Consider the following 17,976-nt stretch of genomic DNA (forward strand, 5'->3'; position numbering starts at 1 on the left):
TTTATTTTTGAGACAGAGAGAGACATAGCATGAACCGGGGAGGGTCAGAGAGAGAGGAGACCCAGAATCCAAAACAGGCTCCAGGCTCCAGCTGTCGGCACAGAGCCCACGTGGGGCTCGAACTCACAGACCGTGAGATCCTGACCTGAGCCGAAGTTGGATGTTGAACCGACTGAGCCACCCAGGCACCCCTCCAAGCTTACTTTAGAGAGAGAGGACCTAGCAGGTTCTGTGCTAACTTTATTTTACTTTACCAGGTGAAAGGTGTTTTATGTTTTTTAAGGTATGCTTTGAAATTGTAGCTGGAATCTTTATTAAACCCAATAGCATAAGTTTAAAAAGAAAAAAGAACCTCTTGATGACTTTTTAAAAACCGTTGAAAAATTCGTTTATTACTACTTTTAAATGTAAATGACTTCTGTGAAATTGTGCCACCGAATTTGTCACTGAATTGTTAACATTTGTGTCTCTTGCAGGCAGCAAGGTCATTATGACACTGTGGATCATGATATTGTTCAGGGAGCAGAGGACCAGGGCGTCCAAGAAGAGGAAGGAGGTGGTGAGACTTCTCAGATTGTCAATACGTTAATGAGATTACTTGGTCACGTGGAACATCGACTCAGAGTTGTGTGCACATCTGAGTACATACAAGGGAGACTTGTGTACCACATGCCTTTTGTCGCTGCTGCTGTTATGTCACTGGTAATCCTTCCAAACAGTACACATTGGTGGCCACACCTGCCCAAGATCATCTGTTTCCTTCCTAATATTTTTTTCCTACAGTTTAAGCTTTTTGTGTACTGAATTGTTCTTTATGACACATTGTCATAGGACTGTTATACTCCGGGAAATGGCTACCTTTTCTCCTTACCTTGGAAACCTTTGGATCATTGCCTTGAAAGTTTTTCAGATTAAGGCACTAGTAGCTTTCACTCGTGGCAGGCGTCTCGTATGCAATTTATCAAATATCCCTTCCTGTATAATAGAGCTAGAAAGTAACAGTTTCTCTGGCGACTCTAACACTCAGATATGTATCCTCTTTAAAAGAGGCTAAAAGAAGGTGATTACCCAAACTCCCTCTATAGCCTGTTCTGATATTTTATAGCCTCATAGTCAAGAAATTGTTTTCCTTATGTCCCCCTGTGTAGCACTTTCAGCTTTTTTGTTCCATTATCAGTAAGACTAGGGAACAGTTTGTTCTCTTATTTATTTAATGAATCCCTTGGTGCACTTGAAACCTGATGGTAAGTTACCTTGCATCTCTATTTTTTATAAGCTAAATACTCTCCATATACTTAACCTTTCCTCTTATATCTTACTTAAAAAGTTGTTTGTTCTTCTCTTTGTATGCTCTTACCTAAATTTCCTTTATGGAATTTTATTTTTCTGAAAGCAGCAAATATCTATGTGAGTTGAACTGTGAGATGTATCCTTGTGGTGGCATCCCTCATCACTGCCGTGTGATGAGGTGTTCTTTTTTCCATTTCCTGAGACGTTACCAGTTCTTTTTTTGGTACCTTGCTATTTCCTTTGATGTTACCAAAAATTAGCTGACAATTTTATCAGTGTCCAGTTGACTGGGCATGCTTTTGTTGAGAAAGTTTTATTATTGTTTTTCATATAGCAAGGGGGAGAATGAAGCTCTTATAAACATTTGCTTTAGAAGATTAGCATGTGTCACTCACCCATGCTATCTCCTTAGACACATGGTCTAGGAAAAGGACCTAGTTTTATTCAGAAGAGTTGAGGTGTATGCCTTCTGTTAAATTAACCTCTTTCTCTTTGGAGGAGAGATTGGGTGAAATAGTCTGTAGGAAAGCCCACTGGTGGCTTTTCTTTGAGTGAAAGGGTAGAGTCCTGTCTGGTTCATCTGTACTGATATTAGTTCCTTTGATTTGCTAGCCTATGACAGAGATAACCAGCACCAAGATGAGGCAGAAGATGACCCAGAGAATGGACATGAGCCTCAAGATCAGGGTCCCCACGAAGCTGATCCAGACTCCGAGGCAGATGTAAGTGTCCTCTCTTTCGGTCATGACTCTTGGAAACTCACAACGCGGAAAGGAAACTTGAAGGTTTACCTGACACCACGCCTTTGGCTCCAGATATATCTGTTATTTCATCAGTGCAGAAGGAAGGTGGCTTGTGTAATTATATAAGCAACGTTGTTAACTGTAAACTGAGGGTGTGTTGGGGGAGACTGGCTCAGAAGCTGCTCTAGAAAAACATAGGAGTTTCCCTCTGACAACTTCTAGATCAGGAAAAGCAATGCTGAGAACCACTGAAATATGCAGTCATTCTGAAAAATGAAAAAAAAAAGTGTGGGAGTTAGAGAAGCAGAGAAAATAAATGAGCCATTCTGGAGCATGTTGAATAGTTTGCTAGGGTGTTATGTAGGTCGTGTGACTCTGTCTCTCCCGGCAGTAAGCAACCATTTTAATCAGTATATGAAGTAAGGATGTGGGGCTTGAGAAATGGGAAAAAAAAAATGCTCAGGTACCATAATGCTGTAGAAAATTTAGAATATGAATCAGTAGAGACCTGATAACCAAGAATGTCCTTTGTGTTTACCAAGAAAGGACCTAGACTCCCAGTTCACCTGTGTAGCCGGGGGGCCTGAGGCAAGCAAGCGTCAAGTGAGTGCGTTCTCGCGCTTGTGTGTAGATGAATTTTACAACTTACTTTAGCTCTCCTGTCATCTTTTGCTAGTAAAACCACCGCTATGTTTATCTAGTCTATGCTACCATATGGGTCTTGTTTATATTGAAAGGAAGATCCATATATCTTTCCTTGATACTCATTGAGAAAGTCTCCCTGATGATAGCTGCTTAAAACCCCCTGGATGGAAACAGCTTTAAAATTCTTTTTAATTTCTTTTTAATTTTTTTACTTTTTTTTTTTTTTTTTTTATGTGTGGAAATGGCTTTTGTACTTAACTTGAGCGGAGCTGTAACAAAGCACTTTTGCCTGTGGCTCCTGCGTTAGCACTTGTGCAAGTGTGCTCAGGAAAGGGTGGGAGCTCTGGAGAGTAGGGGAGTAGAGCTGGTGACTGTGGAGGGACAAGGGAGTATCTTCCGAGAGCAGCAAGAAAGCGGATGTGCCTGAGCCGATGTAGGGCCGGTGAGAGGGTGCCTGTCCCAGTCTCCGCCCTCTGGGAGGTGCTGCGTGCTTTGAGGGTGATCATCTAACCCTCGCTCTCCAGTCAGCACTCCACTTGGTCTGGAGGACACTGCTCTCTTCCTCCCATTCCTTCTTTTAATTAGAAATCGTTAGCCAGCTTGTCTCTCTTTGTCTCATCTAATTTTTTTTTAATTAAAGAAATTTTTTCCAGTTTTATTGAGGTGTGTTTGATCATCTGTTTATTTGTTTTTTTTAATTTTTTTTTAACGTTTATTTATTTTTGAGACCGAGAGAGACAGAGCATGAACAGGGGAGGGTCAGAGAGAGAGAGGGAGACACAGGATCCGAAACAGGCCCCAGGCTCTGAGCTGTCAGCACAGAGCCCGACGCAGGGCTTGAACTCACGAACCGCGAGATCACGACCTGAGCCAAAGTCGGACGCTTAACCGACTGAGCCACCCAGGCGCCCCTATCATCTGTTTATTTGAAAGTAACAACTGTGCCTGTTACACTTCACCTATTACTTGCGTCGTGTTGGACCCTGTGTGTACATTTCTGTGGGCTTTTGCAAAAGCCCTTTAGTACTTTGTTTTTGAAGAGAATGTATTATATTTTTCCTGTGTTTCCACACGTATTATTGATAATGCCCAGAAAGAAATCTATATATAGAGATTGTGGAGTAATTGGCGTCTTGAGTAAAGGTGATGATTTGTCACTCTCTATTCCCAAGAAAAGTGTCATCTGCTCTTAAATGAAGCATGTAGCCGGGGATGTGCAAGTAATAAGTCAACTGAGACCGGTGAGCTCTTGACTATGTTCAAGGCTCCAAAGTGAATTGAAGTGGAATCTTGTTGCCTGTAGAACACTGATACAGATCAAATCTTGCTCTGAGGCCTCAACTCTGGGAGGCATTTGCTGCTCAGCTAAGTGTCCTGTTGGTGACCCTGGAGTGATCGGGAAGCTCCTGCAAGCACATCCCTGCCCAGCTCAGGCTTTAAAATCTGAATCTTTATGAGGACATGTATTATTGTGAAAGGTGCTTTGGGAGTTTAAGTGGAAAATGGAGATAATTCTCAAGTCGATCACGTGAAGGGCATTTGTTGAACACCATAACTGAGAGCTGCTGGAGGGAGGGTTGGGGGAGAGATTTTTAAAGATCTGTTGCCAAAGACTGGGTTTGCTCAGTTCTTTTTCTCTTGTCCTTTGCCAGTGCAACATTTCTCTTTCGTGGTAGTGATCGTTCTGTAGAAATTGGTTCCATGCTAGATACCGACTGTTTACTTTTGGATTAGCCCCTTCAAGCACACCCTTTCTTGAGTCCTTTCTGAGACTTCTCGCTCTTCAATGGCTGCTCACCCCCTTACTGTGTAAAAAATTGCTCGCAGAGGAAAGCTTGTCTGTATGAAAACCAGCATACTCAGGAAAGATGTTCCTCCTTGCCTATCTAAATCCCCCATTTTAGTTATTTCTTTTACATGTTCTGTTAGCGTTGATGAACTATTTTTCTGGTCTGTTTAGTTCCACTCCCATTTCTTGTGCTAGAGTTTGGAGGACTGTCTTGGAATCGCTTCCCGAAAACAAGTGCTGTCTGTACTTCACTCTGATCCATCAGCCGCTGACAAATAAAGCAGGAGTTTTGTCTTTTGACAGTGGGATGTGTACTTGTGAGTCTTGGCAAGGATAGAGTCGAACAGTCTGGTGAAGGGCGATTTCATTTTCTGCCAGTGTGTGGCCTTTCCAATGAAATTAAATTTGATCCTGGATTTTGAGGTAGTGGTTGCTTTTTATTAAAATTTTGCAGAGGGCGGCTGTAGAGGATATAAACCCAGCAGATGACCCCAATAATCAAGGCGAAGATGAATTTGAGGAAGCCGAGCAAGTGAGAGAGGAAAATTTGCCAGATGAAAATGAGGAGCCAAAACAAAGTAATCCAAAGCAAGAGACTGCAGAAATGGAAGAACATTTGGTGGTAAGCAGACGCTACTTTAGAGGGTGGTTTTAACCCGGGCATCTTAATAACTGCCTGATTAATGCAGAAGGTTAGTCCTAAGGCACACTGACAGAAGGTTTGCCTCTTCGGTTGGTTTGTAGGCCGCGATGTGAAATGATATGGCCACACTCAGAGAGAGAGAGAGCGAGAGAAACACACATCCTAGGTTTTGTGTTGGGAAGGATTATTCATCATTTCCTGGCCACCGATGCATTGAAAGTACATGTGTTATGGCAGCAAGCTTGCTCTTTGTCCCAGAGAACTGTAAAATGCATCTCCCGCCTTCAGTAACCCAAGCCTCCCCTTTTGTTTCAACAGATGGCAGGAAACCCAGACCAGCAGGAAGATAATGTTGATGAGCAGTACCAGGAAGAGGGAGAAGAAGAGGTAGGGAGGTGGGATGCAGGAAACTGGTCAAACTGCTTGGTCACACTAACCTTAAGGGGCAGCATGGGCTTTGACGTGCCTTCCATAGACACATTCAGAAAGACATAGTCGGGATGGGAAAGGGTGGTTCAAGAGGAAATGGACTGTGGAAAAAGGTGACATGTGGTTAGAAGGTAATAAAAAACAGGGTAGTAGAATCCTTCTTTCTGGGTGTCGCTAGAAATTTTGAACTAAAAGAAGTCATCCAGCCCTCCCGGAATGGTGGACTTAGGGCTATGTGATATTTGTAAGAATATTTTCTCTCGTTTCTTCCCCTCATAACAGAGGGAAGAACAAAGCTTTGCATGTCAGGTCTGGGGGTCGGGATGAACCCTGTAACTTGCTCTGTAGATGTTGCCACAGTGCTGCCTCACGGGTGCCTCAAGTGTCCACTGGAATACACTTAACACCCTCCAAAAACATTTTTAGGGTCTCTACTTTTTGCCTTTTCTCTCCTAAGAATTTAGTGTGATAATGAGATTTAATGATAAAGAAAAGGAAAAATACATGAGGAGGTCAGTTGAATAAAATGCATTTAGGTGGAATTTCATAAATTTCATTTTAGTTTCCTTGTTATTGTAAACTTCTAACAGATTATCGCTAACTAGCTTTGCAGAGCAGCCCTGTCCTGGCGGCACATCATGTAAGTGCTGGGTGAGTGCCATTGCTCGTAGCTGGTTAGTCTCTGCTCCCCACCGAAAGGACCGCTGAAGCCCCGAGCCTGGGGAAATGATACGAAGGAGGCCAAGGCCCCGTGTTTGGTCTCTCTCTGGCCCAGGAAATGGTCCGCTAAATCAAAGCTCTGGTGCAGAGGTGTTCCTCAGCCAGGTTTCTTGCCCATGTGGGCTTTAGCCCTAACGGGAACTGCGTGAATGGATGGACAGATGGCAGCCTGAACTGACACCCCCACCACTGGGGATCCCTGCTCAGAATACGTGAGCTACCCTTTTTGCCGGTGCAGTTCCCTCGACGAGCCCTGCTTTCTCATTGTTGTTGCATTTGTTGTCCACTTCTCAGAGCTCATGTGAAAGGGTGCGCTTATACCAGGAAAACAGAAAGGGATGTTGCTCTTTACAGACACTGGCCACATACATCTCTAGTCACATGTACATTCACTGGCTTGATCTTTTTATCCTTTCTCTTTTCTCATCCTGCCGTTCATCCTGGTCGAGATCCTGAGCTCTGTTATCACAAGAGAACATTAGAAGAACTAGCAGCCTTGAATATTAAGATATTTGGCAAGAAAAAGATACTCATCTGGACTTCTCTTGTAACAGGATGTCTGAATGAATATTACTCTGTCTCATTATGTCAGATGCCAGGAATCTTTGAGGGATTAAAGGAGAAGAGATTCACCTTGGCTTCTTTTTAAAAATGCAGAAGGGTAAACATAAAATTTTAATCAGTATTTACTGATTATTTTTCACCTTTATATTATGTCAGTCAAGGTGGAGAGAGCAGTCCTGTGATCCAAGACGGATCAAGGATAGGAAAAAGAGAAAGAGACAGGAGGGGAAGAGAGCGGTGGCGGGCAGAGGTGAGGGCTGCAGGCAGGCTGAACTGACCAGAGCTCTGTTCTGTCCCTGCAGCGGGCCCCCAGTCCTGCTTCTCTTTCTCTGGTTCCCTGCTCTGAAGTCCTGTCTGGTGCCTCTGCCCCACGTTCTGACCCTGTCTTGTGTAGGTTGCATAGCCTCCCGTGTGGGACTGCTCTCAGCGTGCCTTTCTCTCTCTCCGGGTGACTTCCGTCTCTGCCCCCCGGCGTCCCTTGCACAGGCTGTGTTGCATTCCTTGGGCAGTTCCTGAGATGGTTAGTTATGGGACCTTTCCACCTTCTTCCACTGTTCCAGTCCTTCCCTTGAGGAGGGAGAAGACTGGTCCCCAAATACAATTTAAGGACTAGTAATAGAGACGAAGTTCTCAGCAGACTGCAGCAAAATGAGAAAAAGAGGTCTACAATATGTGAGAACACATAGCGTGTTGTTTATAGGTGCTGTGTGTGAGACATCTGTGGAATGGTCTGGAAACCATGCGGGGCCCTGTAATGTGCATTGTTCTTATCTGCACCGAGCCCCAGGGTCGTCCAGCTGTCCCCACTGACCACAGGGATGTATGGCTCATTGCTGCCCTCGGTTCTTCTCCCTTCTATCCCAGGTCACCTGACTTCTGTCAGAGCTGTCCCTGCTCAGAGCTACAGCCCATCAGACTTGTGACTTGAGGGGCATCTGGGTGACTCAGTTGGCTAAGCGTCCAACTCTTAATTTTGGGTCTGGTCATGATCTCATGGTTCATGAGACGGAGCCTGGCGTCAGGCTCTGTGGTGACAGAGCAGAGCCTGCTTGAGATTCTCTCCCTCTCTTTCTCTCACCTCCCCCGCCAAATAAATAAATTAAAAAAAAAAAAAGACTTGTGACTTGAGCTCAGAGAGTAGGACCCAAAATAAGTGTGCTTTTTGGAAATTTGCATTATCCCTGCCTTCTTTTATCTTAGTGTAATAGCATTATCCTTCTAAGGCATAAAAATGATGGTTATGAACAAGTGTTCATGGCTTATTGTTTGGGACATTCATGTGGGGATCCCATCCTTGTGTCACTTACTGTCCAGACTTTTTTATCTACTTATGAGCAAATGAGACAAATTATGGCATTGCCAAAAAGTGCTGTGTGTGCCTAAAAATTATTTAAATGTTCAGAAAAACCCCAGAAGTTAAATGACTGAAAAATCTGAGTGCTCATTTTCTCCAGTGTAACTGAAAACAGATTGATCTGAACACTCGTGGGAGAGCAAGCACAGAGATATTTGGTCAGCTTTAGTGGCACTGCCAGCCTGTGAGTCGCCTTGTGCAGGTGGCACAGCCTCCCCTGCTAAACATCACCCAGCAAACGGTGGTGTCCGTCAATGTGGCTGATGTTGCTGAAGCCTCTCCTGTGTCACATGCCATCCGCCTCTTTGCATCCTAACCTATTGGACTGCGTCAGGCTCGGCCTTCCGGCTCCTGTCTCATCCCGTGACATCTTTGATGTGTGAAGCCAAAGCCCATCTTAGACCCAGTAGATCTGTCTTATTTTGGCTATTAAACTTTGCTGCATCACATAGGGACTGTTTCTAAAAGTGGCTAAAACGTTAGATTTCAGTGAGTAAAAATGAGTAAAGAGGAGCAGCGTTGGGAAGTTTTTGACAAAATGTTCACATCAGCTTCAGCAGGTTACTGAAGAGGGTTGAACGTGGAAGACGTGATTGGTGTGTCTCCATATAAAGAAGAAACATCAGTCTAAACATGTATGAAAATTAGAAACTTCCGCATCATTTGTTCCTTTTCAGTAATGCCTTTTAAGATGAGTTTGAATTGGTTTTGTTCCCAATACAAAGAATATACTACCAGAATAATAGTGTATACATATATATATTTGAAAATTATAAAATTTTTATTTGTGGGTTCCCTAAATTAATTTACCTCATGTTTGGCAACTGATAAATAACCCGAATTTTCTACAATAGGTCTCCAGAGAAGAAAGACCGCATGCAAGCGTGTTTCTCTCTCTGGCCAGAGACATTCTTAACCCAGCACTCCCCGTCATTCAAACTAGTGGCTCTGAGTCTTTGCTGTGACTAAGACTCACCTTGGAGAGTGTGTGAAAAGTACAAATTCCTGGATTGGACTTCACCCTTGGAGGTTTTGATCTTACCTGTGCTGGAGCCTAGTAATCAGAGTTCCAGGAACACGCTGTTTGGAGAAGCATGCCTAGGACAGGTGGCCACGGGCGGACTTGGGGAAGTCTGAACCTCCTGAACCTTCTGTGTAAAGTGACATGTATCTGTGTCTCTTTGCATACATTTGCATTTCTTCTCAAAGTTGTAAAAGGGTTCATGACTCCCCCCGACACACAAACACACAGAAAATTTTTAAATCACTGATTTTCATCAAGCCCTTTTATTTTACAGATGAGAAATTTGAGCTTCAGAGAGGTCAGCTAAGTTTTTGAAGGTCACACAGCTTGTTATTGTTGGACCCGTGATTAGACCGCAGCCAGGTCTGATTTTAGAGGCTACTGTAATTAAGGCTGTAGCAAGTACGGTAACTAAACAGTGGATAGGGACGAGTTCTTCTTTATAGAAGTTAGTGAATGCAGACGGAATGGTGGAATTAGAGAGTTGCCATTTTTGTAACCTCTAATTAAACGGTGACTTAAGAGCAAGTCATCAATGGGTGATCTTGCTACATGAGTGGAGGTCAGGGAGTTGTATCATGGAGGGGTCAGGCTTCTGAGCTCCTTGACCAACTTGAGCCTCATTAAAAGTACCAGGGACACGTTTTATATGCCTCCTGATGCGGTGAAGATATAAAATATGCAGTATTACCTTTCAAAAACTCTTGCTTTGTAAATCGAATCCATTTAAGTCTTAAACTTCCTTTTATAAGAAAAGTGGGGGCCAAAGGAAATAAGTGATACCTTAAAGAAGCAAACAAATGCAGCATGTGGGTCATTCTACAGGAAAATGAGTTAATAGCATTAAGGAAAAAAGGGGAGCAGAAAGGATGTTAGGTATGGCCTTTGTTTGGATTATTAGACCAAACCCACTGTAAATAGACGTTTTGAAGATAATCAGGAAAATGTTAAGCATGAAGTAGACATTAGATGATACTGTGGGATTACTTATCAGATGTGATAATGGCTCTATGGTTATGTAAGAAAAATCCACTGTTTTTAGAGATAACATACTGAGATGGATAGGGGCGAAATTACGGTGATGTAAAATGTGATAAAATTATGATGAATAATGATGTCTAGAAATTTTAAGAACCCTTCATCAACAAAAATAAAGAACAGCGATAGGTGGTGCAAGGGCAGCAACGTTGAGATAACTTTTGGACCTTGGTGATGGCGGTAAGGAGTTCTTTGAATTATGTTTTATTTGTGTGTGCTTGCGAATTTTCATAGTAAAAACAAGTGACTTTATTTTTATGCAGCCAGCACTTTGGAGCCAGTTTTAATGAAGGTTTTAATCCAGGTCTGTCTGACTCCGGAGCCTATGTTAGGGTTTGGCAAACTACAGGCCTCAGTCTGTTTCGTAAGTCAAGTCTTACTGGAACACGTCCATTCCTTTTTGTTCGCGTACTGTGCAAGGCTGCTTCGGAACCACAGGGGTGGAGTTGAGGAGCCGTTCCAGAGACTTTACGGCCGAGAAAGCCTGAATATGTACTGTATCTGGCCCTTTACAAAAAAAAAGTTTGTCGACCTTGATTTATATGTTCTTTCCACCATGTTGCAGTTTCAAGGCAGTTCCTTCTCAATCCCAGCTAAACCAAATTTAGTGTTCACTAGTATGTTTTCCTTAATAATGCTCTAAAAGACGTGTCTTTGTTTCCTGAAATTGATCAGGACACTTTGGCAATTTAATGATGTTTCAATGAGTGAGACCGTAGCATATGTAGTGTCAAATAAGTGGTTCGGTGTTTTCATCCCAGCACCCTGGGGAATGTCGTTACGAGACTCTGCGACTAAGGGCAGAGGAGATGTCATGGGCCACTGATAGAGCTTGCAGGTGAAACTAGGGTGTTTTCTCTTTAGCTCGCGCCACCGGAAGGTGTGAATACAAAAACCCTGCTCTATGCCTCTGTGTCCAGAATGTACCTATTTGGTGCCATCGTACTTTAGGGCCTGTGAGTCCGGCCGATGTTGGGCTGATTAGAAGAGATTCACGAAAGCTGGGCTCTGTCTCAGGCATCTTTGAAGGGTCATGTTTGTAGGCTCTTGAGCCAGGTTCCCTTCAAAGCTTGTGGGGTGAGTTGTGACTCATTCCTGTCATACCTCAGATGGACACTTAAGAGGCAGCCCTTAATTTGTTCCTCTTTAATTTAACGCCTGCATACTTGCCCTCCTTTGCGCATTTGTGGGATTTTTAACTCCCCTGGCCCCCAAAACCTGGTAATTCTGTGTGTGATTCCGGAGGACTTAACTCTTATACCACGGTCTTAGGACAAGGCAGGTTTGCTTTTCGTCCCAGTACATGATACTTAACTGATGGTCAGCAATTTTTTGAGACTCAGCTGACTTAAATCTTTTGGCATACATAAGGTTGTCAAAATACTTAAGTTAGAAAATGTTTTACCTTGCATTTTTTGTGCAATGTAATCATTAAATGGAGATTATTTAGCAAAGATGTTTGGATACTTTCTTTGATTTGCATTTTGAAAAAAATAATTGGGATCAATGACACATACTGGGAATAGTGCACATGACAGAAAACTACTTAAAACAGACATGTGATGTTAGAACGTCGAAGAGATGTAGGGATTTGAGGCAGTTTAGTAACTATTTCATGAAGAAATGGAAATGATTGTGTTCTGAGCTCTAGATATTTTAGCCAGAGAACTTTTTCTTAATTAAGAATTGTACATACATATTTTCTCTGTTTTCTACTACATTGTATACAGGTAATGGTGTCTCTTCTCTGGGCCTTTACAGAGCAGGCATTTGCTGCTTTGATTCTCTTATTCATTGACTCATTCACTCACCAGTATTTATTAAGCAATTGCTGTGTGCCAGGTATACATCTTGGTATTGAAGACAGTTGAGTAAGACATGGTGTCTGTCTTCGTAGAGGTTACATTCTGTCAGAGCCTTCAGACTTCTGCAGTTCTCCCATTTGGAAAAGGGGAACTTTTAATTTCATAAGCTGAATTTCTTCAAGTGTTAATCTTGGAGGTTTAATGCTTATTCAGAGAAACTGGAAATTCACACACAAAAGTCCTAGGCTCTGAATCAATCGCGTTGATTTCTTTGTAGGACGTGTGTTGTACATCTCTTCATAGCTAATAGACAAGTCAAGTTTTTGGCTTCTGTCCCTTTTCAAATTCATCTTTAGCTTGATTTTGTTTCTACTACTTTAAATGAACTTTTTGGAAATCAAACTATTGAAATTATAAAAAGTGTCACCTAGTGTCTCTGGTTTCTCTCAGGTTCAGGAAGATTTGACTGAAGAGAAAAAGAGGGAATTAGAGCATAACGCTGAAGAGACCTATGGTGAAAACGATGAAAACGTAAGTGTGGGACATATATTTCGGCCGCGTGCATGTGCGCGTATGTAGGAGATGTGAATGGCTGCTTGTGTAGATACCACTGTGTACGTCTGAAAGTCTGTGATGGTATGAGGATTAGGGAAGACCTCACTGTTGCCTGTTGGACCATTTTTATTCAGTCTTTTCTCTAAAAGTGAATAACTTCATGCCTTTTTTTTTTTTTTGAAGAGGGAATTATTTATATCCTAACTCTATGCCCTCTTAGTTTTCCCTTTCTCTTTTACCTTTAAGGCCGATGAAAAAAACAATGATGGTGAAGAGCAAGAAGTTCGAGACGACAACCACCCCAAAGGCCGAGAGGAACCCTATGAGGAGGAGGAAGAAGAGGAAGAGGACGGGGCTGCTGTTGCAGAGAAATCCCGGCGAAGAGCTGAAATGTAATGGTGCCCGACCTCACCGACAGTGCTCAGCCAACGGATTCTTTTCAAGCTGCTCAGACATAAATCTGCCTACTGAACTCTAGGATATTTAATTACAAAAATTAAGAATTTAGACTTTTTTTTAACTTTTGTATTAGAAATGCTCATACATTTATATGAATATATTTTGATAACCTAGGTTAGAGCTTCTTTTATATTCAAGCTAAACACGCGCAAGAAGAGAAAGAATAAAGCAAACCTTGGCCTTTGAATCTCATTTTTCATAGATTAGGTGATGTCGGAAAGGGCACCGATTTTGTATATTTCAGCTTGTTACTTTTCTGTCTTCTAGTTTCCAGCTGTTCTGTTGTTTGCCTTTAATAAAATACAGGATTTCAAATAGGCAATACTGCAGAAGGCTGCAGATCCTTTAAGGAGAATGGCCAGTTTATTAACTGCTGCCTTTCTGAGGTTCCTGTGAGGTATAGTTCTGATGGAATTTTTACCCATCTGTCTGTCTCTGTAATAAGATCCATGTACAGAGTGACATACGATTGGAAAGGCATTTTGGCTATAAAGACATTGTTTTTCAGAATTTTTGTATCTGTTAGAAAAATGTTTGGCTTTACTTAAAATCACAGCTCTTCTTGAAAGGAATTAGGTTTTTAAATGAGATGGTACTAAAACCCACACGACAGTATTCTGGACTTGGACACTCCAGTATTCAAACAAGGTAGGGCACATCAGTGCATTAACCTTCCTGAAGGACTGACACCTTGTTTACTAACTAGTGTGTGTGGCTGGTGTTTTCTATGTGAGCACCCATTCAGTTCTTTTTTTCTGAAGTCACCTAGTGATATCCTTGTTTCAATATCCAGTTCTCTACAGTACTATATATTTCCCCTGTAAGCTCTGTTTCTCAGTATGTAATCACTTTGATAACAGGAATGAACATGAAGGCATTCCAAATGATACAGTTGAATCAGCGTTATTCTTCGAAAAGTATTCAGTGAAATACACATGGTAATATGATAGACCCTCATGATTTTTCCATTTGCTGGGATTGGGCTATGAATTACAAAAGTCCTTAAAATAAAAATCTAAAAATCAAAAATAACTTTTGGGGTAGAGACATATTTGTCTCTCTATATAAAGATTTTTTAAATATATAGAATTAGGTTATATAACCCATATGTGTGTGGTTTTATAATAATACTCTCAAATTAATAAAGGCAAATTTCAATTTCTACCATTGTTGTATGAATGCGATGTTATTTTTTAATAACCGCACTCATGTATGGTTCTGATTATCCCAGCGGAGTGATTGTGTATGTATGCATAGGAATGTTTTGTTCAAATGTATTTTGGATTTTCAATAATCATAGATCAAATTTTACCTTTATGTATAAAAACCCTTTATGTAATGTAAAATGTATAATATTGTACATAATATTCAGAATACAATTATTTTGGTAAATTAGTTTGTATTTTTAATGTGCCAGTTGCAGTATTTAATTATTTGAACCATATTGAAACTTGGTAATAGTCAATAAAGCTATGAAAAGCAAGTGGTAAATCTTTTAAAAGCCTGTGATTTCTTATTAGTTTCTGATCTTATTGTTCAGCTCCTTTTTGTAAAAGGAAAAATTTTAGGAGGTTGCCAGTATATATTAATGAATTCTAAAATGCCTTTCCAACCTTTACCTACTTTCTTTATCTCTTTCTCTAATTGGATTGGTACTTGATTTTTTCCCCCCTTTCCTAAAGAAAGAGCTAAGAATTGTTATTTTATTTGAGCTAGTTTTGGTGAAGGAAAAATAAATAGGTACAGAAACATAAGATGTTGTCATGTGAGCACACACAAAACAAAAAAACCTATTAAATCTTCCCTCCCCCCCCCCCCACCCCAGAAGCAACCATCACAAACCATTCTCCTCCATATGGCACCAAGTTATAGTCATTCTAACTAGTGTTTGGAAGAGAACTAATCAGCCAGAATTGATCTACATTAATGAGATGAACAGAAATACAGGGTCACTTGTATTTATCTTGCCAATTATTCTGTGACTTTTGGCACAACCAAAAAATCAAAGGATTTGGTCTCAGTGACATAATCAGAAGGGTGGGGGAAAGCACCTTTATTAGGGACAAGTACAGTGGAACACAAAAAAGCTACATTAGTACAAGTGTAATGACTACATACTTGTAAGAATGATTTTAAAAGATCCTGGAATAAGAGTATAATGTGAACCACAGGTAGGTCACAGTGACTCACTTTCATAAAGGAAAATTATTGACATGTATTGAATGCCTTCATAATACAGGAAGTATGTGAATAGGTTCCACTTTATCCCCACAGTGATCCTTTAAGTTTCATGGCATCCCCTTCTCACAACTGAAGAACTTTGTCCCCCTGGAGCATTTGACACTGTTTAACTGAGTTCTCGGTTATAAACCTTCCTGAAGGACTGACACCTTGTTTACTAACTAGTGTGTGTGTGGCTGGCGTTTTCTATGTGAGCACCCATTCAGTTCTTTTTTTCTGAAGTCACCTCGTGATATCCTTGTTTCAATATCCAGTTCTCTACAGTACTATATATTTCCCCTGTAAGCTCTGTTTCTCAGTATGTAATCACTTTGATAACAGTGAGTTCTCAGTTCTCTTATTACTTTGTGGTACATCCATACTATGGCGTGTAAAAAATTTAAAACAAGTCATTTTCTATTCTTGAATCCTCTTTTGTCTTCTGTTGTACTATCTCTTCCTAGGTTTTTTTTTTTTTTTTTTCTTACCATCCTGGCTACTTTTTCTCAATCTCTGCGGGATTCTCTTCTCATCCTGCCTTTAAATATTAGTGTTCTCCAGCTTTTGTCCTGGAGGTCTTTCCTCTATAGCCCTCTCTCTGTCCACGCCTTAGACACATGTCTCCTGATCCATTTCTTCAGGCTCGCTTTCGATGACCTGTTCTACCTCAAATTTATAATTTCCAAAGCTAAATTTGTCTTTTTTTCTCCCCTCCTAACACCTACTTTTAGTTTCAATACTTCTCGAAACAGAAACAAAGTTTGTCCCTGATTCTGTCTTCACTCCCTACAGAGGCTACCAAAATATCATTAAATTTGCCCATTTTTTTTCCCCATTCCTACTATCCTGGTTCAGACCACTGTTACCTTTTACCTGGACTATTACAACAGTCCCTTAACTTCTCTCATTTGCTCTCCCCCACCAATCCCTAAAATCTGTGACAGTGTGATCTTTCAAAAGATAACATTAACACTCCCCCACTATAAAATTATTCAACAAATTGCTATTCCACACAGAGAAAATTCCAAACTCTTAAGTATAACCTACATCATCATAATCTGGCCCCATCTTACCTCTCCAACTTTATAATTTACATTCTAATACTGAATCATAATAAATGTGGCTCCTCTTTGTCAAGCACATTCCTCTCCTAATGTCTTAGTAACCCCTCCACCAATGCCAAAGCTACTGTGTCCTTAATTCAGGATAGCTGGTGTCCATTTTCTCAGTTGTACGGAGAAAATAGTCTGCAGAAGTAGAGAATAAACATAACCCACAAAAGTAAGCAAACAGCTTCTGCACAGGCGGAAGTGAAGAAAGTTGTGGCAATTTTGCAGTCCTTATATCTTGCCATTCCTGATGCCAGCCAAGTCTACCCAGGGGTTGATTAATGAGCAAATAAATCTTACTTTTTTCATTTGAGCTAGTTGAAAATGGATTTCTGTCACTTGTCATCTGAATATTCTTGACTAATACTTAATATTCAGTTCCTTTAAATCATCATGCTCTCTTGCATCATGGTAAATTTACTACCTACTCTCCCCAGAACCACTGTCCAATCCCTCTTTACTCTCTTCTCCTTTGCCTGGCTCATTGATTTAGGTATCCCCTTAGATACCAATTCCCCTGGGAAGGGTCTACCTCCCACTCACCCCCTGCCCTGCTAGATCGTATACCTTTTCTATGTCCTTCTATAACATCCTGCATTCCATATCCGAGTATTTAACACAGCCTATGGAAACAGACATGGGAGTAAGCTTGGCTATACTCTTCTTGGCATAAATGTTCTATGAGGGTGGAGACCTTATTTTTCTTGTTTATTGTCACAACCCAAACACGAATACTTCCAGTAAATATTTACTAGATGAACATCTTCTAGTCCTCATCTGAGAATATTGACTACTTCAAGATCATACAATGAATAGGTGGCAGAACTAGGAATCCTTCCCAGATGAATCTGATTCCAATGTTAATTGCAAATAAAGCCAGAGTTGGATGGATTACTATCCAGTGCCACATTCTGGGTTTCACATATTAAGAAGGTGTGTTTTAAATTTTGCAAAAACAATTCTGGTGGGAGTCAAAAATTTTTTAAATGACCAAAGCCTCAGCCATAGGGTCTTGAGGAGGAACCAAGAGATTAGAATTATTTGACCAGGGAAAGACATAAGCTCAAAGGAAGATGTAATGTTTTATGTCTATCTTCTTAGAAGCATCAACTGTAGCATAAGGAATAAAGAATGTCTTAAGAAATGGGTTGGTGGAGTTATGACATCTAGAGAGGTTTTTAAGTCAGAATACACTAATCAGTTATGATTTATAAGAGCCCTACCTAAGCCAAAGAAAAATGCAGAATTATCTTAGAATGTCCTTGGGTCTTGTGACTGACTGCTGGGGGAGGGCCAGTCGGTGTGGTGCAGTGGACCATGTGTTTGTCCACTGGTTGTCCTTTTGTCTGCACACCATTTCTCTTCTGCCCTTCATTTGTAGAAAGGCCTAATCCTGTAACCACAGAATTGGACCCCAAACCAACCATTGTGCTCCATCTTCTGGGATTTCTGTATGAGGCCAGATCAGAGAACTGCTCTCTGGCTGCTCTGAAGTGTACATCTGGAGCTTCCAGGGGTCATACTCCCTGTGACGTGGAGAATACCCAGTTGCAGCAGAGAGAAATGAAGCCAATACAGAAAGAGGGACA

General features: G+C 41.2%; 1 protein-coding gene across 4 annotated transcripts in view; it reads left to right on the forward strand.

Annotated features, from left to right (window-relative positions):
• GOLIM4 (golgi integral membrane protein 4) overlaps window positions 1-14,559 on the forward strand; it is a 78,743-nt gene extending 64,184 nt beyond the window's left edge. For 2 of the 4 annotated variants that reach the window (XM_060639157.3, XM_060639155.3), the window contains 6 exons: window positions 477-556; window positions 1,903-2,012; window positions 4,922-5,089; window positions 5,429-5,497; window positions 12,495-12,575; window positions 12,846-14,559. In XM_060639157.3, coding sequence (XP_060495140.2) covers window positions 477-556; window positions 1,903-2,012; window positions 4,922-5,089; window positions 5,429-5,497; window positions 12,495-12,575; window positions 12,846-12,995 — 658 coding nt within the window. In that variant the 3' untranslated portion in view covers window positions 12,996-14,559. Of the gene's footprint in view, window positions 1-476; window positions 560-1,902; window positions 2,013-4,921; window positions 5,090-5,428; window positions 5,498-12,494; window positions 12,576-12,845 lie in introns of all 4 variants that reach the window. The other 2 variants (XM_060639156.3, XM_060639153.3) reach the window with 1 other exon arrangement.
• The last annotated feature ends 3,417 nt before the right edge of the window (window positions 14,560-17,976 follow it).

This window comes from Panthera onca, chromosome C2 (assembly GCF_046562875.1).
Source record: "Panthera onca isolate mPanOnc1 chromosome C2, mPanOnc1 haplotype 2, whole genome shotgun sequence".
NCBI classification, from domain to species: Eukaryota; Metazoa; Chordata; class Mammalia; order Carnivora; family Felidae; genus Panthera; species Panthera onca.